At 58.2% G+C, this 22601-nt stretch overlaps 5 protein-coding genes across 5 annotated transcripts; 2 read left to right on the top strand and 3 right to left on the bottom strand.

The window, feature by feature from the left end:
• Window positions 1-8607: 8607 nt before the first annotated feature.
• Window positions 8608-9541, bottom strand: GGS23DRAFT_147703 (uncharacterized protein). The gene has a single exon (XM_051511324.1). It carries the CDS (start codon window positions 9324-9326, stop codon window positions 8724-8726), a length of 603 nt encoding a protein of 200 aa, XP_051370062.1. The 5' UTR covers window positions 9327-9541; the 3' UTR covers window positions 8608-8723.
• Window positions 9542-11630: 2089 nt separating this feature from the next.
• GGS23DRAFT_147685 (uncharacterized protein) lies at window positions 11631-12786 on the bottom strand. Its single transcript, XM_051511323.1, has 2 exons — window positions 12368-12786; window positions 11631-12283 (listed from the first exon to the last, which is right to left on the bottom strand). Exons 1-2 carry the CDS (start codon window positions 12458-12460, stop codon window positions 11708-11710), a joined length of 669 nt encoding a protein of 222 aa, XP_051370061.1. The 5' UTR covers window positions 12461-12786; the 3' UTR covers window positions 11631-11707.
• A 3747-nt stretch (window positions 12787-16533) lies between these two features.
• Window positions 16534-17915, top strand: GGS23DRAFT_147604 (uncharacterized protein). Its single transcript, XM_051511322.1, has 3 exons — window positions 16534-16975; window positions 17045-17583; window positions 17647-17915. The coding sequence occupies exons 1-3, from the start codon at window positions 16795-16797 to the stop codon at window positions 17764-17766; spliced, it is 840 nt and encodes a 279-aa protein (XP_051370060.1). The 5' UTR covers window positions 16534-16794; the 3' UTR covers window positions 17767-17915.
• Window positions 17916-18204: 289 nt separating this feature from the next.
• GGS23DRAFT_576437 (uncharacterized protein) lies at window positions 18205-19804 on the bottom strand. Its single transcript, XM_051516852.1, has one exon. It carries the CDS (start codon window positions 19291-19293, stop codon window positions 18757-18759), a length of 537 nt encoding a protein of 178 aa, XP_051370059.1. The 5' UTR covers window positions 19294-19804; the 3' UTR covers window positions 18205-18756.
• Window positions 19805-21080: 1276 nt separating this feature from the next.
• GGS23DRAFT_598514 (NADH:ubiquinone oxidoreductase complex I intermediate-associated protein 30) lies at window positions 21081-21839 on the top strand (the record flags this gene model as incomplete). The annotated part of the gene is made up of 3 exons (XM_051518794.1): window positions 21081-21148; window positions 21245-21694; window positions 21752-21839. The coding sequence occupies 3 exons, from the start codon at window positions 21081-21083 to the stop codon at window positions 21837-21839; spliced, it is 606 nt and encodes a 201-aa protein (XP_051370058.1).
• Between the last annotated feature and the right edge of the window lie 762 nt (window positions 21840-22601).

Below are 22601 nucleotides of genomic sequence, written 5' to 3'. Positions count from 1 at the left end.
GTGATGGTGGGTGGAGCAGATGGAGGGGAGGGGGGGGGGGGGGAGATGCCCACGCGCGTTCCGTCCACCCGCTATGGGGAAGAGGTAAAGGACAGGTCGATGCGTAGGTACGTCTCTACGAGTGCACGCACCGTACGGCCACTGTACAGCTCTGGGTGCCTTAACTACTACCTGCCTAGACATGTAAGGCATCCATCTACGCGCTCATCTCCGCTTCCATGTAGCAGCAATGATAAGTAATCCGAAAATAAGTGCTATAGGTAATTATGACGAGCACCAGGGGCTGCTTTAGGGAGAGAGGTACCTCGGTGGGCACCCTAGTAGGGTACTCAGGTAGGGCAGACAGGATACCTGAGGACAGGTAAGGGCAGTTTCGGTGTTGTTATGTGTAGTAGACCTCCTCAAGGTCTCTGACCCATGGATGATGCCCTGCGGACATGTGTGTGTGTATGAGAGAGAGAGAGAGAGAGAGAGAGAGAGAGTGTGTGTGTGTGTGTGTCCTCATCCCTCAGGAGGGCATGCGCGACAGAAGCAGGTGGATGCATATCGCTGCAGATCGAGGGGAGGGCGGGACAACCTTCGTGAACGACGAACATCTGGACAACGTGGTCGCGTCGCATGTCGGGATTTGACTTAACTCTGTACGTCTTGCAGATTTGGCAGCATGCCCTAAAAGATCGGTATGGGCACCCCAACCCGGCGAGGATGGCGCGCGCCGAGCAGCCATCCCCAAGTCTGGATCCAGGCGACCGACCCCTGTCGGCTTGGTCGGCCGCCTGTGAGTGGTTCCCAGATGGTCTGCCCGCGTATCGGCTCCAGCAGAAGGCCGCAGGGAACTGTATCGGCCGACCGCCAGTCTCTCATACAAGTGAGGGTGCTCAGCGCTATTAATCCCTGCAAAAAGCGGTGGGCTCGGGGTCCTCATGCAAAGCTACCACCCAAGGCTGTGCTTCGCCGCCCACTCGCAAACCCCACACGCGCGCACAACTGAGACCTCTCACAGAACCGTAGCAGGCAGCTCTCGTCCTTTGCGTCAGGAATGCCAGCTACCTACCTGACCTACTCATACCTACGTACCGCTGCCTCCCCTCCGGACCGCGCGTTGTATGGCATGTACACACTACAAGTCCGTCTACCTACTGTGCGTGTGTGTATTGTGTATGCCTGCTTGGCCTTGGCACATCCCCCTCCCCCCCATCAGGCAACCCCCCTCCCGTCTGGCCTCAAGGGCGGATTGGCCAGAAAAGCGAGGTACGCTGCGCGGACGCACACACACGCACACACACCACGCAAAGCACAGCTCCCCTTCGCGAACAGGTCGCAGACCAGCCCTACTCGACCCCGTCACGAGGAATCACCCCGTTACCAGGCTAATTAGCCCCTATTTCTCGCACCCACCCACCCACCTGCGCTCAGCATCCGTCGCATACGCCTGCATGGATGCCGTCTGCACAATACGCACACGCCCTGCTGTCCGGTCGTGCTTGGCGCTACGTAGGCAGGTAGGCAGGTAGGTAAGGTTAGATCCACTGGCATCCAGACATCGTCGCGAGCGCAACCCGTATATGCCTGGGTGCGTCCGAGGTACGGTTGTGGTAGGTGATGCACAGCCCTACGGCAGGCGGGATTGGCATGCCCGAACCGCCCGCCCATCTCGACGCGGCCGGTCGTTGGGACCAAAGCCCGGGCCTCTCCCGCGAGGCACGGCGCAAAAGACGAGAGATACGTAGGTACCTGGACCTGGCCCTGGGACCTTTAGCGGTTGACGGCCGGCCGGCGTCGACTAGCTGACGGCCAAGTGCCAGTAAGGTTTTGTGACTGATCGCGGGGAGTAGCACACTAAGGCTCGAAGACGTGCACAATAAGATCTTTATTCCCAAATCGGCAAACGCAGCTCCGCGGGAATCTAGATATTCTGGGATGACATGACATAAGAAACCCATCTCATCTATCTATATCACCCGGCGTGTATTACCTGCGCGCAAGGGTGGAAGCTAGAGCTAGCTTGACGACGGGACGAGACGACCAGTGCAGCGCTGAGCTCTTCCCGACTTGCCAGCTAACCAGCAAACCTCCGGCTCCAGCAGAGAATTAACGGGCAACGCAACGCACGCAATGCTGCCGTTATTCTGAAAGTTCGGACGGGCGCTGCGAAGGGCGTAGCAACAATGCCTGCGCCGCCGGGGGGAGGGGGAGACGTACGTCACCGCCCAGTTGTTGTTGCATCGTCCGTCCGGCTGCGCGCGCGCGCGAAGGGCATCCATCCATCTATACTTACCCTAAGGGGAAATGTGCGGACGGCTTTTGGGCCTACGAGCGGCGCAAAATCCGCTCCTCGCACGACGCAGCGGAATTCGGTAGGCGAGAAGAGACGGAACGAGCTGCCCGCGCATCCATCCACGTTAGCTTGCTTTGTCGTCGCCTGTCCCCCTCTCATCGCTGCGTTGCTTTTTTGTCTCGTATGCCCCCGTCTAGCTAGTATGTAGCACATACATTCGGATATATGATGATAGACGCCTGGTAGGAGGTTTGGACTCTCATACTGAGTAGACCACCGACAAGGCCACACGCATGGACGCACCCACAAACCGGCCGTCTGGTCCACTCCCACTTGGCGGTGCCTACCTACCCATGTACATATGCGCCTAGGCTAAGTAGCCCCATCTCTGCTTGCCGGGGTGGAGGTACCTCTCCGTGTGTAGTATGTACATACGTATACCTGGGTCTCCCCCCCTCCCCTGCGCCCCCTCCCTAGGTAGGTAGGTACGTAGTAGAAAACCAGGTACTACATCGACAACTCGAGGCTCAATGCGACGTCGATATACAACCTGACGGCAGAGCGTAGCAGCCAGTCTAACCCAGATGATTAACCTAGTGCTCATCCACATATGTATGCGACGGGCGGGCTAGGCGAGCCCTGGCTCGGGTCCGTTGGGCAACACTTTGCGAGGCGCCCCGCGTGGGCAGGGTCCCCGTTCCGCTTCTCCTCTACCACCATGGCGCAACACGTACAGCGCAGCGAGCGAAGAACCAAAAATCCCGTATGGCAGGGCGTGCGTGCGTGCGCGCTTTCGGTTAATGGGCGTGGGATATATTGAAGAAAGAGGGGAAAGACAGAGAGAGAGAGAGAGAGAAGAAAGAAAGAAAAAAAAGCATTAGGCGAGGCTGCCTGCGTTCCGGCTCATCGTCGTCATTCGGTTGGTCGGTCATCCTCGATCCATGCCCACCCGCACACATGGTCCGTTCAATCAGGACCCGTCGATCGAAGCAATCAACGAAGGAAAAAAAAAAAAAGCCAATAGAGCCGGCGGCGGCGGCGACCAACAACCTGTAACCCGGAGATGCGAGGGTCTCTGGCCCTGCCGGTCGTCGCTTACGGCCAGGGCCAGGGGGCGCTCAGCGCACTTCGGGATTTGTTGTCGACGCCGCCGTTCGGCGGGTGCGACTGGAGTTCAAAAGGCGAACGGGAACTGGGGATATGATCATAACAGCGATTGCAACCCTAGCTGAGTTTTATCGCGAGCGTCCGATTGGGATGATCATTCCCAATCGGTTCGAGGGGGGGGAAGGGGAGAGGAAAGGGTGTGATGGAGGGGTGAGAGGGAAAAGGTCATCGTCGGGAGAGAGTCGAGTGGGCGGCGGCGACGACGACGGCAAACAGCCTCGTTGGCTCCCCCGGGCTGGTACCTACGTGGGATGGTTGGCTGGGCTGGGCTGGGCTGGCTGGGCTGGGCTGGCTGGCTGGCTGGCTCGGGAGTCCGGTCAGGAGATGCACGGCGGCCGTGTCACATGGGAAGAAAGGCGAGGGGGGTTCAGGATACCGATACGACTACGGCTACGACCATAGCCGTCACTATTGCTTCTACCAGCTACTATTACTGCCGAAACGGGCAACCACTGAGCAGACAACTTGGCAATATCACGCGGATAGTTGCTCACTCGCGGGCTTCGCGCCCTGGACAAAGTTCGGAGAAGGGCGAGAGAACAACCGCAGCGGGTAAAGTAGACGGCGTCTGAACGAGTGACCGACCCGGCCACGCCCGCTGGGGTCTAAATCCCGGTTCGCGAGGACGGAAATAGGATCGCCGCATGATGCCACTCGCGCCCTCGTCGAATTTTCCCCCCTGGCCGGTCCTGTTCTCGTTCCGGGGGGTGCCTAGATCCTATCCGACGGTCGCATCGGCAGGTGGTATAGAGAGAGAGAGAGAGAGAGAGAGAGAAAGCGACAGACCTGACAGGCAAGGTAGGTTAGGTTAGGTTAGGTAGGTAAGCCACAAATAGAAGCATCGTCGTCGCGCGCGATGACAACGCACGAGCCAGGTTGCCTGTTCGGAACCGTTGAGAGGGGGATCGTGAATCTCCGTCTGGGACTATCTGCCAATGGGCTCGCGAAATAAGAACTGTAAATCAGGGGCGAACTACCTATTGAAAGGATTGGGATCCCTGGCCGCACCCGATCGGTGCTGTTGGGACATGTGTTGTCTTGGGTGCCTCATGCACTACGGACATACTACCTATAGGTAATGATGGATGATATTGTCAGGTACTTAGGTAGGCAGGTATGTGTGCGTAGGTACCTATATAAGGAGGCATCTATATATAAGCATCAAGAAGTTGGGGATATTAATCACCTACTATAGGTAGGTAGGTACTTAGGGGCTAGGTATGTTAGGTAGGTACCTACTTACTCTAGTTAACTACCCCTTCTATCGCTCATCGATGACCTGCCAACCTCCTCCTCCACCTACATTAGCACCACCTAAGTATAGATGGACGCATACACGTTATCATGTAGATAGATAGGAGAGAAACGAGGCATAAAAGAGAGACAACTGAGGGGGGAGAGCGCTAGCGTTAGCGAGGTTAGTGCGTGTAAAAGAAAGCCCATCAGCGTCTGGCGTATTCTAATTCCAGTGCCCACCCGATCCAGGCCCCACGCGCGCCGCACACGCGCCCACCACACATACCTAGCTACCACACACACACGCACACAACACACGCAGCCTCCGCCTCCTCCCCCTTCCTCCCGCCTCCGTAGCCCGTCCGCCGGCCAGATTCGCGCAGGTCGGTCAGGCCTATTACCTAACGCAGGGCCAATCAGCGGCCCCCGCAGCGCCAGGTTCGCGCCGTCTGCTCCTGGGATTCAGCCCTACCGGCTCCAAATAGGAACTGGCGGGTGGTGCGTGCGCTCGCGCGGAGCGGCGACGCCGAGCGGGCGTGCAGCCCCCTACTGAGCTGGTGATAGCACGAGCATGCCCGCATGTAGGGTACTAAGGCAGGTTGGGTAACTACCTACCTCACCTTCGGTAGGGAGGTACGAGGGAGATAGCGGGCATGTAGGGATCTGGCGCAACTAAAGTATTATACTCACACCTCGATATGCCTAGCAGCATCGATGGGCAACACACCTGCCGCAGGCGGTAGGTAAGTAAGGTAGGTAGGTATCTCTTACTGTGCCGCCAATGTTTAGACAGATATTGGGTTGGGTGCTGCGATAGATGGTAGGGACCGACCGCCTGGGCGATCTATTCGTGACGACGACGACCCGGAGACGGACTGTATGTATAGTATGTATGTATGTATCTACACTTTCTGTGTCTTAACTTGGCGATACCTACCAGGGTGGGGAATGGGGGGGAGTGCACATGATGAAGGAATACCACGCCTCGGCGCGCGCCCTTAACAGACCTCAGCAGGAGGTAGGTTAGGTAGCTAACACATCGTCGTAAAAATAAACCCAGCACAAGCAGGTATCTACCTTGGGTACCTCCGTGCCATGCCAACCAACCTCCTTTGCTTCGGTAGGTACTAGGGGGCGTTGTTAGCCAGCCGGTCAGCCAGAGGTACCCGAGATAAGGCGGCACGCAGGTATGGACGTATTATTATGCTGCTGGACTTCCGTGGGGCGGCGCCGCCAGGCGTTGGCCGTGGCCGCTGGCGGTGGCGCTGCCTAACGGCGCCCGTCACACGGGGTGCGTCAATTTTTAATCTACCATCAGACACCAGACCGCCAGAAGAACCGGGGAAGAAGCAGAATAGAATGGGGAGAAGAAGGTCAAGACGGCGGACTCGCCATCTGCCCACTGCGCCCCCCTTTCCCCCCCTTTTTTTTCTCCTTCCCTGTTTATCGGTGCCGATGCGGGGACTGACTAACCCGGCGACGAATAGTCGACCATTCTATCGACATGACATGTCTTGGGTACCGATCTGCCTTCTCACCAGAGCTGCCTACCGAATCTGCGTGCTAAGCATCGCCGTCCCCTTCGATCGGGTGAGTCAACCCATCTCGGCTTAGTAACCACCCTAACTGACCTCGCTACCCTGCCCTACCCAACCTAACCCGCCCTTCGGTACCTCCCCCCCCCCCAAGCAGCAACCAACAGCACACACACACACACTGACACTGACCCCGGTTCAGCGAGCGACCTCAGTCAACAGTCTATTTTCGCACCGCGACTCGCATTAGCTCGGATGGGTCCCGAATCGACGTTTGACGCCATCCGCAGGTAAGTTCTTGCGATATACCCACCTTGCCTACCTACCTACCTAGGTACCTACCTACTTACCTATCTACCTACCTGACCTCCCCTCTCCGTGCCCCACCCCTCCTCCCCCCCTTGGCTCTCCGCGCGCGCTGTCACCTGCCCTCTGTAACGGCCGTCGCTGCCCGCACCACCACCACGGCCGCCGCTGTCGTCGTAATCACCGTCATCACCGCGTTAGCGAGGGACCGCGCAGGCCGCCCCGGCCCGCTCGACAGGAGGGGAGGGGAGATCTCGGGCTTTGGTTTCCCTGAACCGTGGGCGTGCGCGCTCGTCGCGCCCCGTGGGTGCCATCGCGGCGGCAGGCAGGCAGGCTGGCTGGCTGGCGAGCGCGGGTCGGGTCCGGCTTGTGTCGTTGGCGTGTCGTGTCGTGTCGTGGGCAGATCAGGTCAGGCCAGGTCAGGTCAGGTACCTACGTCCGCGCGGTGCGCAATCCAGATATGCATGCAACCTACGCGCGTCCGTACATACTTACCTACCTACCTACCTACATTACCTACATACAGACGTGAGCAGCAGCCCCTCCCCTCCCCTCCCCCCCCTTTCGCCTGCTCGCGGATGACGGATCAATTGACATCTACATACCTAACCTGCCCGCCTCTTACCTGCCCGCCTACCTAGCTAGACGGGGCGGGCGTGCTGCGTGCTGGTGCGGTGTGCGGTGGGTGAGACTGATGCGCGCGATCCGCATCGCTGCCGCGGCCGCGACCTCTCTCTCTCTCTCTCTTTCTCTCTCTCGCGTCCCGGTCAGCGTCTCTAATATCGGCAATAAAGTGCGGATGTCATCTCAGCCCTATGGGCTCTCGTCAGGTCATGCACGCGCATGCACGGGACGTTGTTGGCGGACGTGTAGGCAAAGCTAGGTGGGTAGGTAGGTAGGTTAGTTACCCAAGGTACCTACCTACATACTTTTTCCTCCCGCTCGCGCCCGTCCCCACCTCGGAAGAGGTTAGGTACCTGGGTAAGGTGGTGCGCCCGGAAGGAGGGAGAAGAAGGAGAAAAGGAGAGATAGGTAGACGCACGGCGCTGTCTTGCATTTGTTATCTTCGAACTGCGGATTCCTCTCACCTTGTCCTCTCAAGAGGTGCGCGCGTGGTTGGTGAGGGCTAAATCCAGCATGCACGTAGGTACCTAGGTATGTACTTGACTACCTAACCCGATTGATGGAACCACCACGTTGTCCGGGAGGGCATGGGATAACACCTAGCGCTGGCTGCTGCAACTGGGGTAAGTAGGTGTGTACGTAAGGAAGCTAGGTATCTCACCCGCACGGGGATATAGTGCTTCGATTCCAAATGGCCTCACGGCGTCACCTGGCCGGGGGGGTAATTGGCAGGTATATCGTCTCTCCGTATCATACACGGCTATTCATCTCGGCTCTCGTCGCTGTCTATTGCCACCGTTGGCGCTGCCGTCGCCGCGGAGCGATAGGATCATCGCGCCGCCGCCTACAGAGCGATGCCTTGATTTCCGTCCCCCCCCCCCCCCCCTCCCCCCAAGGGGGGGCACGTCAGTCCCATCCTCGATCCTGACAGGCACGTATTTATTTGATTACATATCGTATATTGTCGGGCCTTCCCACCCGCACGCAACGGGCAAAGTCCTTGCATTAGGCACATGCACGCGTACCCTTTGGACGCAGGTTAGGTATGTATATAGATACATGGGATTGGGGGGAGAGTTGGGTGGTGGTGCGATGCCATAAGCGACCGGGGGGGGGGGGGCGCCGGGGATGGTGTGCGGCGGTCCTATGCTATCTTCGACGGGACGTGGGTCTTGGCACGACCCAAGACCACAGGCACGGGTTCTGCCAGCGTCCATTCAGCTTCGTCACCGACTGCCGAAAAGAGGGTGAGAACTTTAGGTAGCGAGAGGGCGAGACATCCAGGGGGCACTAGGTAGTCGCTACCTTGACACACGGCAAGCAGCGTACGGTAATTTGCGTACAGGGTACGTATACGTCTCTACTCCGCACCACGCTGGGTACCTTACATCTCTTCATCCTCCCTCTAAGCAGTAGGTAGGCAGGTAAAGTCTACGGATTCTTCACCACGATCGACATATTTACCTAGGTACCTACCTAGGTAGTCAAGGGCCACTAGATGCAAAGCCACTTGTTTATACTTGCCTACGTATGCAGCAGCACGCGGATATCAACGCTGGCCGTTCTCGAGGCGGACCCTAAGTGTTTACCGTAGTCGCGGTCGCAGGGTTGCGTATCGTGGATCTGTGTTGGGGCCTGCCGCCGCGAGATTCGCGCCAAGACCCGAGACAATCTCGTCGACTTTTGCACCGCTTCGCCGCGTGACTAATACCAGCGGCAGGAAAGGTCCGGGCGGCGGGGGGGGGGAGGGTGTTACCACTCGCTCCGTCGCTCTGCTCTGCTCTGTCCGACCTGTGTTGCTGAGCAATTCTGATTAATAATGAACCCCCCCCCCTCTCCCCTTTCGCGACGGCCAACGCAACTCCGATGCCCACCTTGCATACGTGGGAGAGAGGGATACGGCACAGGGCCAGGCTTGGGCGAGCCACGGCATGGCAATGGCGTGGGACGGTATGGCATGGCATCATGGGGATCCCCCCGTGGTCCGAGAAGTCCCCATCCTCATGGCGAGTCGACCATCGTATTCCGCGCCTCCGGGCAGGCATGGGGGGAGGAGAGGAAGGGAGGGGGGAAGATAGATGGACCAAGGCGCGCGGAGCCAGACAAACAGGTGCCAGCAATGGGAATAATGCAATGTCCCACAGGGTCGCACATAGACATGTACGTATTCGATTCATCATCGATGCTACGTGCCCGCCCACGGTAGCTGTCTACGAGCAGGCAGGTAGGCATACACACGTCTGGGCAGGGAGGAGATAAGGTCATGAAATGCGAAATACCTAGGCAGCATGGTTGGTTGTCTTTCCTAGGTCTTTACATAGCAGGGCTTGTCCAGGCGCACTAGCCCACTGTGAAGGAGACGCCGCCCTACCTCCCTTACCCACCTCTAGGCAGGTATCTTCGCTCCTGGGCTGGATAGGTTGGGTACCTAACCTCCGTACGTGGGCGCATCCAGCAGCAGATGAAGGCCGGTGGAGTTTAGCGCTTCTCGCTCTCTGGACAGCGCCTCCCTTCCCCCTCCCCCCCAGTCTTGCCCCGGATATCCTTTTGTTCCATGGCCTTGCTGCGCGCCGGGGAGAGGGGGTATCCGTAATGAGGCACGGCACCCAGCTTGGCTGGCCTGGGCAGAGTTGGGTTGGTAAGTGACCTGATAGATCTCCAGTACTAAGGGGGTGTGCGTAGGTACATACCTGCCTCTTCCTGTCTATGGCAGGTTAGGTACCTGTGCACTTACACGGTCTCCTTGGCGGCCATAGGCCTTTTGACAGGTTTAAACCCGTCGAAATACAACCCTACCTTATTATTTCCCACATCCTGGTCCGCCCACGTTTATACGGGGAGGTACTCATACATACTTAGGTACATAGGTACAATCCTATATCCGCTCCTCTCGTTCCCTACCGGAGGTCCTCTCCCATGCCATGTTGCCGATATGCACACATACATACCCGCTATAGGTGTAGATACCTAGGATACTCCGTGCGAGTCCTCGACGCCCTTCGCAGACACGACGACGGCGCGCCTTTGCACAGAGGGCAAAAGCCACCTAGGCAAAAGCCAGCTAGCTGGGATGTCAGGTGCTACGTAGCACATGCCTACCGTGCCTACCTACATATCTCTCATCTCCCAGACCCCCCTCCCCCTCGCCTCCCCCTCCTCGGCGTCGTATAGAGAGCTCCTCGTCGCCAGTGGTTGCTGCAGGAGAGCCAGCTCTAGCGGCCGATCCGGGCGGAATTCCAATTTACCTGACGGCCGAAACTCACAGTGCAGGGGAACCAGAGACGAAAGGGGGGGGGGGGTTTGGCTGGCGAGTCTCGAGGTCTGCCCGTTATCTGCGTCTTTTAATTATCTCTGCCTAGCGTCACGCAGCGACGTCCTCGTCGCATGGCCGTGGCGAAGAGAGAGACGGAAAAAGAGAAGGGGGGGGGGGTTGAAGGAAGCGCACCACCCACGTGAAGTTGGCCGCCCGGCCAGCCACCGCGCGCCCCAGCCCAGACGCGCGTAACTTTGGGGAAAGGGCATTTGGGGGCTGTTTCGTCCCCGTCCTATGAAGCCCTTTGCCGTAGGATGGCTTCAAACAGGACTCTGGCCTGCGATCTACATGAGAATGGGTCCCCCGTCCTGAGGAAATCCAGAGCAGATAGGCGAGCCCGAAGTGCTACGATAGCAGCTACGTAGGTATCTCCCGCCCGGCGAGATGTGCGCGTACACGCAACCAACGGGTTTGGCCTGGTGAGAAGAGCTGCCCGAGAGCGAGAGAGCGAGAGAGAGAGAAAAGGGGCGGCACAGTCCAATGGCGAACAACCCCTTTCCCTCGTCCCTCGTATGGACCTGCCCAAGTCCAGCAAGCTGGCGTACATGCATGTAGGGGTGGATGATGGATGGACATGCTCGCATCGTATAACCCGTTCTCGCTCGCGGATTTAACAGGCCGCAGTCTCTGAGCGGATTCCCGATTCGGCGGGCGCATATATTGCTAATGCTAACTCGACCTATCTACCACACTCGATAGCTCTCGGCTGCCTACGGTATGCTGGGCATGTGTGGATATTAAAAAGTCGGACCAACCGCCTGGTGTAGGTAACATCCAATATCCCACCGTGTACGTCGTAAATCCGACACGGAGGGTTGCCACATGGCCGCTCCAATGGCTGGGGAGCGGGCGGGGCCAGACGCGCGTTAGGGAATCCTGAGACGCGGATTCTTCGGCGGAGGAATTGATTCACTTACCGTATTTCCGGCTATGGTCGGAGCCCAGATGTGTGGTCTTTTGCGCGAGTCGGGCGGTGTCGATCACGCAGGGCATGCATGCGAGAGAGCACGCTGTAGGGTCACCGTATATATGTATATGCAGCACGTAGGGCTACCTGGCACGTTGCCTCATCCGGTTAGGTGGCGCATCTGACGATGATATTCGAGCCCATCCCTCATGCACGTCGTGATTGACGGCCAGTCGTTCCTCGTCGTACGAGGCAACCCCCCCCCCCTCCACCCCCTTTCCCTCCCCTTATCTGTCACCCTAGCTACGAACGTCCGAGGAGGGAGGCGACAGCGAGCTGCTCTAGTTGCTCAAACATAGTAGGTAATACCTAGAGAATTGGCAGGCAAGCATCGGGACCCGCGGCCGTGGCCAAGTCCTACCTACTGCCCTCGCGACCATGCCGCCGACCCGGTCTGCTCCGTTCGGGCCAATGATGTTTCGTTGGCCCAGCCCTGCCTCCCGAGGAGGTATCGCTCGCGGTGGTAGTAGAGAGAAATGTACATCTGCAAGCAAGCGATGTAGCCCTAGCAAGCCAGAATGTGTGGGCGGTTCACAGGATCTCACATGGCGAACCTCACTGAGATCCTTGGTAACGGCTGTGACCCGGCCTCGAGCCCTGATTTGTCCCCCCCCGACCGCGCTCCTCGCCAACCTACGATGCATCATGTACATGTAGGCAGGTGCCGCTGCCATAGGGTCTCCGTGGAGGTAGACCTCTTGGCAGGTGAGAACCTTAAAACCCCCCCCATTTCCACGCTGGCTCCAGGGTGTCGAGCCCGAGGCGATGGGTGGCTGACGCCTGTAGCGGTGCCTGTGCTCGCCGAAGGGTAGGGTCAGCAGTAGCACGCGATTTGCCGGCTCTGCGAGAACCCCAAGCTTCTCGCGTCAGCACCCAACATCCGTAGGGTTAGAGACGACCAGTGGCTAGCTAAGGGGGGCCGACGTCCGCCAAAAACGCACCCGAGTCGACGGCGCGCCGGGGGCTAGCTGTAGAGATTTCCGCTCTGCAGTGCTAGGGCTGGACTTAGCCTGGCGGATGTCGAGCATCGACATCGCGTAGAGGCCGACGTGCGCACCGCATCGGTGACTTGGGGTGACGGGAGCTAGCGTCTCGGTGAGGGAGGTGTTAGGGGGGGCAGGCTCAGGCCGACAGGGCCGACAGGCATCGATTATGCGCTTGAAGTATCAAGGTCGCGACGTGTGACTGAAATGGGGGATGAGTATTTTGGGGACACACCGAGACCATGTGGTGTTTTTTTTCCATTAATCTGGTGGATTGGGAGGGCGCTGGTAAGTTCGTAACCCTGGGCTGAGCACTCCCGATGGCGCCAGCCTCGGTGGGATATGGGAGAGACATCGGCCCTATTGCGCCGATGCCCGGTGCTGTGCTGGGTTTTTATTTAGCTTAGACATCGCTGATGCCATAGTAGAGAAGTCAATGACGCCTCTTGATAGGAAAAAGGAGGTTAGCCGCTCGCGTCGTTAGGCGGAAGCTGGCCGCGATTGGATGGCACATTAGGTGGCGCGCATGTGGAAAAGAGGTCTTGGCTACCGATGCGGAGGAGAGAGGGAAGAGGACAGTGTCCATCTGAACCATGTGACCGGCTGCACGCATTTGGGGGAATGAGGCTGAGGGGACAGCGAGAGAGAGAGAGAGAGAGAGAGAGAGGGAGAGAACGAGAGGGAGAAGGGGGGGGCTGCCATCCTCATTGGCTTAACTGAGGTAAAGATTGCGAGGATACTGCTACGAGTACCCGTCGCCTGAGTCTTCCCTTACCGCAAGCAAGGCGGCATTCTGTCGAGACAACCGCCGGCGTCGCGACGCTCACCTTGCTCCGTTCCTCCCACGATGGCCGGCCCCCAAATTCTTCGGTCTTGTCCAGGGTGTCTCCGCACCCAGCCATGGCGTTGCTTGCTTCCATGTAATTAAACATCCCATTGAGTACGCACGTAAGTACCGTGCATGAGCCCAAGCGGGATCGTCGAGGAACGATGTGAATTCGATGCGCACCTACACACGCTCAATGGCACCATCAAACCGGATTGATTTGTCAAAATGGCGACAGTGGAGAGCGGTGCCCGGGAGCTAAGAGAATTCGAAGCTGTCAAGAGGTCCAAGGATCTCTCCGCCTGCTAGTCTCCCCTCTCTGTCTGTCTGTTAGCTAATTGCCCGTCCGCGTGTAAATTGTTGTCTGGTGAACCCGGTCGGATGGGGAATCGCACGAGATCGTCGTAGCCCTAGCGAACTGGGGGCGGTCCTAATCCCAGGGAGGAGAGGGTTGGTAGCCAATGACGGCGTCCAGAGAGGCGACGAAAGAGGCTTGGTAAGAATCGAGGCCAAAAATAGATGCTTTATAAAGCACGTGCGAGTCAAAAAAAATATTATTAAAAAAAAAAACCGGCGCTGTCGCCGCTCTTTTTTCTCGTCTCCCACCCCCTCCGAGAGCTGAAACATCTAGAGCTTGTCGAATTCTGCCCTCTTCCGCGCCGGGATTTACGAGCAGGTATGGCTCTGTAGCATGTTGGGTATGCGGCACGCATGTTTTCTGAGACCTTTGCGAGATCAGATCGCTTGGCACATTTCCGAGGAGCGCGTGGCGGATGTCTAAGCCTCCCTTCTATGCATTGTTCTCGAAAGACTGGCAGTAAGCCGTAGAGATACGCATCGCCAGCCACGGCCACACACCACCCTTCTCGAACCCGAATCCCGCTAGATGGCTATTGTCTCAGCGCCATTCGCTTGCCGGCTTTGGACAATCCTGAGCATGGCCTCGTACACGCACACCAGCACCGTACCTACCTACGTGCTGGAGACGTCCGCGACGCCTCGACGAGAAGAAGTGTCTCCACCGCAAAGCTGAGGGTGAGCCGTAATCCCGATGCCTGCTCGATTGGGCCTGGTCGTAACGAGAGACCCCTTAGTGTCCCTGAGGGCGGGCTTAATTTGGATATTTTCTATCGTCGTCCTCCCCCCTTCCGTATCCGCAACGCCCACGAGCACGCTGTGGGACTTTGTTGCCTGCGCGCGGCACAGCCTTGTGGGTGACGACAAGAAGTCGGTCAAAATTGGGCACAGCTCCCCATCGGCCTGCTGGGTCCCACCCCCGTCGGCTTCGCGTGAGGTCATGTGTTGCCGTGATGAGACTCGGCGTTCTGTGATATGGAGAGATGCTTATCATTTCCCTAAGTCGACAATCGAGCGCGCATCATCCCCTCGCAATCCCTCCTGCGCGTAGCGTGGTTTCTCTCTGTATGTAGGTGTGTGCGCGCGTGCACGTAACTGGATAGACTGACCGACAAGGTCTGGGCGAAGGAACGGGACAGACAGACAGTACGATGCGATGCACACGCCACACACACTGGTGATGGGCTCCGGGTTGGGGCACGGTAATGTCGCATGTTCATGTTTCCCAGTTCGTACTGCCGGCGGTAGGATCGAGCGCTACGAGTGGCCCAGGTACGCACACGCTGGTGGAGCCACAAGGCGTCTTAATTCTTGTCTTCTCTCCTCGCCCTTTTCTTCTCTCTCTAAAAAAAAACGTCGATTTTTCTTTTCTTTTTTTCCTGTTTTTTCTTTTCTCTGCTTGGCCCTGCTAGTGCGACAACATCCCCAAGGAGGAATCCAAGAGGGAGACGAGAAGAAGTAGAAGCCGAAAGATACGTGGCCTTGTTGGAGGGATCCCCAACGACTCTTCCTACCCAGCGCGGACTAGCTGTACTGGCTATATATATACATATATATGTGTGTGTATAGATATATATATTATATTAGCGCACGCAGGCACGAATCTCCAGATAATCTCTCTCCCTCGCGCGCGGCCCGCCGAGGCGTAGCCCGCAACGTCGACATGTTCAGAGGGATGGGAATACCCGCACCCGGAATAGCTGACGCACCGCTAGAATGTTGAAGCCGGCGCTGGAATCGACTGGCAATCCAGGTCGGCAGCGCGGGTTCCCGACGGTGGCCGCGTCCTCCGTATTCCCTCTACCCCTTCCCCCACAAAGGCGACCTGGGCGTGCTCCGTACAGCAGCTCTGGTCGTAAAATCCATCGCGCGCCGAGTAGGGCTAATCGCTCCAGCCCTACGAGTCGGCAAGGAACAGGGGAGGTGGGCGCCCGTCGCTGCTTTAATTAGGAAGGGCGACGTAACCCTTTGGGGGGAGAGTTACGGCGTATGTACCGACCGCACATGTCCTGGCCTCTCTCTCTCTCTCGCCCTCGCACGGGTACGTACAGAAGCAAGTACTTCTAGGTAGGTACTTCTGGTACCTAAGGCAGTACCTCACAACACACCCCAACGAGCTGCGACCTGCCTAGACATGCAGGAGCTATAGTACGGTGCGGGCGCGGCATGGTGTCAGCAGGAGGTACGTAGGGGCAGGTATGTAGGTACGTACATGTATATATATACAGAGAGGCAGGTACCTACCTAGGGTAGGCAGGTAACGTCGCCAAGGCCCTGTTGCCCAGCGGTTGCACGAGAAGAAACACAAATTCGGGCAAATTTAGCACATTCCACCGGCACCTGGCGAATGTCGTCGTCCCTGGCCCGACTGGGGACCTCCTATCACCACCCCTCCCCCCTCTTCTCCCCTGTCCCCCTGTCTCTCTTCCCACCCATCTCTCTCTCTCTCGTCGACCTTCCAGGCGACCTTCGACCGTTCTGGCACGGTATGCTGCTGCTCAGCCCAGCCATGTACACAGTACAGCCGGTACGAAGCTGCTGGATATGTGCAGATGGACCCGGCGGTGGGTCCTGGGCAAGACGTCGATTTCCGCTATCTACCTGCAGCTCACTCGCCCGCCCACGTCTGCGGCATCTCTCTCCTTCGACCACCTCGCGCCGACTCTCCTCGATCCCCTGACGTTGCAGCCAAAAGGCGGGACGCATCGCATGGGATCGTAATATGTATTATGTATCGCTCATGTATGTATCACCTTCGCCCTGTATGTAGGGCCTGGCGGGCGTGGTAGCGGTGCGAGCTCCTAGCCTCTACCTCGCATTTCAATGCCCGGCCATGTGCACCCATGCCTCCAGACTTCCCAAGGGGGCATGCACCTCTACGTACCCCGGTTCGCCCTCCAGGCTTGGGGCGTCTCTTATACCTTCGATCCGCGAACACGGCTTCGATGGCTGAAAGGAGCTTCTGTATATATATTTCTGGCCCCCCCCTCCTTCCGCCTTCCACTGTCCCACCAACTCGGGGTTCGTCAGAGCTCAAAGTCTCCAAGTGTCTACGACTATAGATAGACCGTCACGTCACGTCTGCTCCCAACCTTCAACAACCACCTCCAGCTCCAGCACCCCCCCCCCCCATCCACGTCTAGTCGACCAAACCTGTCTTGTCTAGCCAGCACAGCAACTCTCGTCAGGCGGATCCAAGGCCATGTACACCATGTCTCAACCCCAGTACGCGTACGCACCTACCCCGGCCCCGAGGCCGTACTCGGGACACGGCACCAGCAGCGCTTTCTCCAGCTCGGCCAACCCTGATGAGGATTGGACCAAGATCTCCGACCTGGCTGAGCGCCGGCGGATCCAGAACCGCATTGCCCAGCGTAACTACCGTAAGTCGCGCCGAGTTCCCGCTTCCCTCCCCCTCGACGGCGGCGGCGGCCGGCTAACTTTGTCTCCAGGCAAGAAGCTGAAGAGACGTCTGGAGGACCTCGAGAGGCGCGCTGGCACCTCGGACGAGGTGTCCCCCGCCAGCGGAACCCAGAAGCTATCGCAGTCGGGCAACCGGGGCACCAAGAAGGCGGCGTCGCCCAAGGGCCACAAGTCGTCCGCGGCGCCGCAGAAGACGGTCCAGCCGCCTCCCTACACGCCGCCGATGAACCACGAGGATGAGCTCATGTTCGGCCACGCGTACGACGAGCGCGATCGATCCCGCACGCCGCCGTACATGACCTACACCTACCCGCCTCCCGAAGAGATGATCCTGCCTCACTACAACTCGGTGGCGCCTTACCATCACCCCATCACCACGGCCGAGACCTACCCGAGCTACATGACCCCGACGGTGCCTTGCACGCTGCCGTCGATGACGCACTTCAACGACGCGATCAAGAGGGAGACGTACCCGGCCGAGGAGCCCATGTCGCCCTACATGAACTACAACTTTGTACCCGCGGTCGATGTGAACAGCACACACTCGTACGACCACTCGAACCCTCATGTGAGTCAAGTGCGCGCTTACTCTCGACGAGAAGAATCCCGTAGCTGATTTCGGTGATGGCAGACTCCACCGTTGTCGCATTCCTACGACCACTCGGCGAACTGCTCGGACTCTGGCTACGACTACCCGACGACGCCGTTGTCGATGCCGCCAGAGTCCCCCGTGGGCCATCACCACAACTAGTTTTCCTAACACGGCTAGGAGGCGCGCGGCGGGAAGAGTGAGACAAAAAAAACAAAAAGGCATACACGGATTGGGGGGAAAGGGGGGGAGGGACTGGCAAGGGATGACGTATGAATATCTGGGACGTTTTCCTTTTTCTGTTTATCGGCATGGACGCAACGGCATGATACCTTTGCAGGAAGGCGAGCGGATTCGCCTTTGGTGCATACGCGTGTTTTGGAATCCCTGGGTTGCAGCGTGGTGTTCATGTATTGACCGGCGGGACCTCTCACGCAACAAGGTAGCCATACCTTGGTGTTATATCGTCTTTTTCTTTGTTTCCGCTTCTAGATCACGGTATAAAGCTCTCTCGGGCAAAAGCAACGACCTAGACGGCGGAGGATGTGGATAGTCACAAATCTCGAAACTTATACAATGAAACCCACCCCCTTCCGTGTTGGCGGAATCGTAACTCTGAGCGAGAAGATACTCCTCTCTAAGTAAGTCGCTATCTACTAACAAGTTGGCGCCCGCGTGTGAGTGACCCCCTTTCCCCCTTCCCCGCATATTACAATATTACATGACAGCATACTCTAGAGGCTGGCGAGGCCATCGCTGCCATTTGCGGTGTAAGTAGGGTAGACTGGCAGTGTGAGACGGGAAACCGGCGACGGCGTAACGTCGCTTAGATAACAATGTGACACTACATGCGAGGGACAAGCAGCACGACGGACTTCTAGGAGGCAACCAAAAGGGCCAGGGCAGACGAATTCTACATAGGGTTGCGAGTTTCACACCATCCCCAATCCTCGCCAGAGCCCGGCACCACTCGACGTGGCGACGGGTGGGGAAGAAGGGAAAGGGGGGAAACCGGACAAGCTGGGCGGGTTTGCCTAAGGCGCGGCGGACTAACGCGCGCACCCGATCGACCGATCGTCTGCGAGCAACTCGACATTCGTCGGCACCAGGTACATACAGTTCGGGAAGCGAAGTACGTACGGCCAGGTCGGGTCAGGTTGTAGGTAGGTAGGTAGGTAGGTAGGTAGTGCAATAGGGCAGGATGGACGGATCCCTTGGCGCACGAGGCGTTCGCAAGGAGAATCCCTTCTGTCCCTCCATTTTCTTTTCGCCCCGCGGCCACCGAAGCAGGAAAGGGAACCAAAGAGAGAAGAAGGGCAGAAGCTCCAACAAAAAAAGGAAAAGTATAGTAAAATAAAATAAAAAAGCAAAAGGGGAGACGGGTAGTGACGACAGCAATAATGGCGATGACGGCGAGGAGATAATAAAGCGGAAAAGGACCGAAAGCCGCCGTATCGTCTTCTTCCTCCCCATGCCACGAGATACGCCAAGTCGAGCCCAGAGCAGGCGGGCGGTGGGCAAGCTAGGCTGCCACCATTCACGACGAAGATGAGTCGAGGGCCGCGCCGCGAGCAGGGCGTGGCGGGCGTCGCGCACGCGCACACCTCTCTTCTCGCTCTCGGCTCCTTGCCATGTTTTCCGGCTTCTGCTATGTAAGTCGGCTAGAGCATTGCCCCGGGAGGGCCCCATAGCAATATACGACGCCCTGCTGGCGCTGGGTCTACTGTCGTCCCACGTTCCAGGGGTGTATATGTGTGTGTGTGTGTGTGTGTGTGTGTGTTATGTGTGTATGCACGCAGGCTTTCCTGGCGCCTGCCGGTCCAGAGAGTCTGGCTACGGATGGGCCGGTACTGCTGGGTACCCTACCGAAGAGGATCCTGTGATATGGCTCGCGGGCTAAGCACGAAGGGCGAGGAGGAGGAGGGCGAGGACGAGGAAGCGGGGCGCGAGGGGTCGAGGATGGCCGGGGTCCACCGACGGACGAACGAGCGGACGGAGAGAGACCAAGACTTTGTCCCGCAACCTGCTGTTAGGCCTCAGGCACATCTGATGCGAATCTTGCCTTTGCGCGGCCCCCCCCGTATTGCGAATCCCGGGTCTCGCGGCGAGTCGACCTTGGGGGGAACCAAGGACCAAGCCGGGCTGTGTAAGTTCCCCCGTGTGCTCTTCGCTCCTCATCACCCCACCCCCTTGGCCCACCCCCTCCCCTGCCCTAGCTATTAGTTTCTGTTTCTGTTTCCCCTTGCCGTCGTCTGCCCCAGACGGACTTGCTCCGCTCCCCTCTTCGGCACACCGTTTCCAGGTTGCCAGTTCGCACCCGCGCTCAGGATTGGAGGACCGCCGAGACGGCGGCGGCGGCGACGTCGTAGATTGGGAGGACTGCGTTGTTGGTTCAGCTGCTCGAGGAGCGGCCACCATGCGCCAACCGCTACGGATCAGGTCAAGTTCCCGGGGGTGGCGGCGGACTGTGCAGATGGTTACTACGTAGCATATGCACGGAATTTGCTCCTCTCTTCTCCCGCTGTCTTGGTCTCTTTCTCTTTCTTCTTCTCCTTCTCTCTTGCATGACACAGAAAAGCAAAAAAAAAAAAGCCTTGGGCCTCGCCATGCCGTATCGGTCTGGAACAGAGGAGGCTATCCCAAGCACGTTGCGAGCAGTTGGTTCACTTACACAGGAGCGTTGGCTCGTAGCTGTTTGGGGGGTATGATGGTGGCGCCCTGGCCAACGAACAGCGCGCCCCGCTGCCTCCTCGAGCCAACACGCACGTACCTCCACATCGTCCGTGACAGCACACGGAGACAGCTCCGCCAATGGCAATGGCCGCGCACATGCCCACAGAGTCTCTCGCTCGGGCCCTGCTCGTCGCGGGAGATGGGCCTCCATGCGTGCGTGTTGCGGGCCGGGTGGCCAGTTCGAATCTGCCTTCGTTGGGGAGGTCTGGATGTTGGTAGGCATTTGTCCCCGCGGGCAGCCATACAATAAGCTAGGAGGGAGCTAGGGAGGTGTACTCATATGCGGGCACCTTAAGAGGTTAGGTTGGGTACCTCCTAAGGTACCTGACCTGGGGCGATTAGCTAAAGCTTGTCGCACTCTTACTTACATGCAGCCATGGGTACCTACACACCTGCCTAAGGTACCTACCTGCCCGCCTTGGGTACACACCTAAAGAGGTACCTGGGCACTGACAGCCGGTACCCAAATACCTGCCTCTTATGCAATGCCGCTACAGGTACGTACCGCCGCACAAGCGAGAAACTCGGCGATGAAGTCATCAATCAGTCCCGGGTTTTCCTCCTCTTCCCACCCGCTCTCGTCGCCTACCTCCTATCCATCTACGCCCTTCGGTAGGCAAAGCTGCGAGATACCTGCCTGTCTGTCCAACCTCTCCCTCTACTACCGTGGGGACCAGCCCTGGCCGCTGCGGAAATCTCGACGTCTACCCTCCCAGCCACATTCTATTCTAAAGGTTGGCGAGATGGCGTCCGAGGTTTTACCCCCACCAGCCGACGACATCTCGTTGCTTTACCTCTTCGGCGGAGACAAGTGAGTCCAGCCGCGATTGCCACCATATCCCGCCCACGCCGGTTGCCAATTCGACACTGACGCGGTACCTGAGCACTCGATGGCCCGTGCCGAAAGGCCATGGCACGTCCACGACTGGACTGCTTCCGACGATAGGGTTCGGGGCGGCAAGAGCCAGAGCTATCTGGATCTCCCGGCGCCAGACCTTGCCTCGTTCCACGGCCACCTGGACATTACGGCCTTGGGCGGCGCCGGCTTTGCCTCGCGGCGGTCTGTCGACCCCCGGTCCTGGGACCTGTCCCGTTGCCAGGGGCTGCGGATCCGGGTTGCCGAGAACGACGGCAAGAGGTACACTCTCGTCCTCAAGGATGAGGTCCCTCCCAGACGCCCGGATGGCAGAGAGCAGAGCACTGTCAGCTGGGAGTATGACTTCATCCTCCCCGACGCCGAGGCCTGTGTCGACATCCTGTGGGGCGACTTCAAACCCACGTACCGGGGTAGACAGGAACGCGATGCTAAGCCCTTGCGCCTGGAAAACATCCGGAGAATAAGCCTTATGATGCGAAGGTGTGTAGCCGGCCCGAGAAGTAGCTCTCGCTTTGTCCCCTGCTGAGTTTTCGATAGCTTCTTCGGACAACAACATGGGCCCTTTCGGCTTGGCCTCCAGTATATTGCGGCGGTCAAGTCCGATAACAATTCTGACCCCCGCTAACCGCATTTACGTTGACGGGTTTGCGCTTTCAATCTCTCAAACCCCGAGTTGGTTGGCTGGCTGGTTGGTTGATTGGTCGGCACAGCCAACGGTTGGGATCGCAACTAGTCGATAGCCCCCGTCCTTTTGTTTCTAGCTCTCTAGACAGGGGGACCTAAGACACCAGGGCCAGAAGAAGGGGTATGTTTGTGCTACGTGCGGATCCCCGTACACCTACCTACATAGTACTCACGGATATACCTACACCCATACCGATACCGATCCCCGACGATACTGAAGCAAGATCCAACAACCTCAGGTTAATTATCGAACCCCGAGCAAGGCGGAAACCCGGCAGTCCGGGCCCGTATCACGCGCCACCTCCAACCCTCTCCGTTGATCCCTTCGCGGCATGGGGAGAGAGGCAAACAAGCCGTCGGAGGCTTCAAGAAAAAACATCTATCCTCGGCTGATTCCTAGAATTCCCCTACGATAATACACTTACATGTCGAATCACGCCTACGGTTTAGCCAACTCCGTTAGAGCACGTTGCTCTATATAGAGGCCCCACATTTATGGGCCCTTGACCGCGACCCCGGAATTTGAGTTGGATCGTTCTGTTGCTTAGCCTACTTGTTTTGTCCCATTTCGTTGCCTTGGAGTTTCGACTCTGAGGCTGCCTGTGCGCTAGGCCGGGGTTGATAGACAAAGCCCCATCGAACCCCTATTCATTGAGAGGGGGCGCCGTCAGTGTTGGGCAGTCCTTGGGCACGCAGGCCGGGT

This window comes from Durotheca rogersii (assembly GCF_024521655.1).
Source record: "Durotheca rogersii strain YMJ 92031201 chromosome Unknown GGS23scaffold_18, whole genome shotgun sequence".
Taxonomy (NCBI): domain Eukaryota; kingdom Fungi; phylum Ascomycota; class Sordariomycetes; order Xylariales; family Xylariaceae; genus Durotheca; species Durotheca rogersii.
Note: the sequence above shows the minus strand (reverse complement) of the source record. Positions and strands in the feature narration are given on the sequence as shown.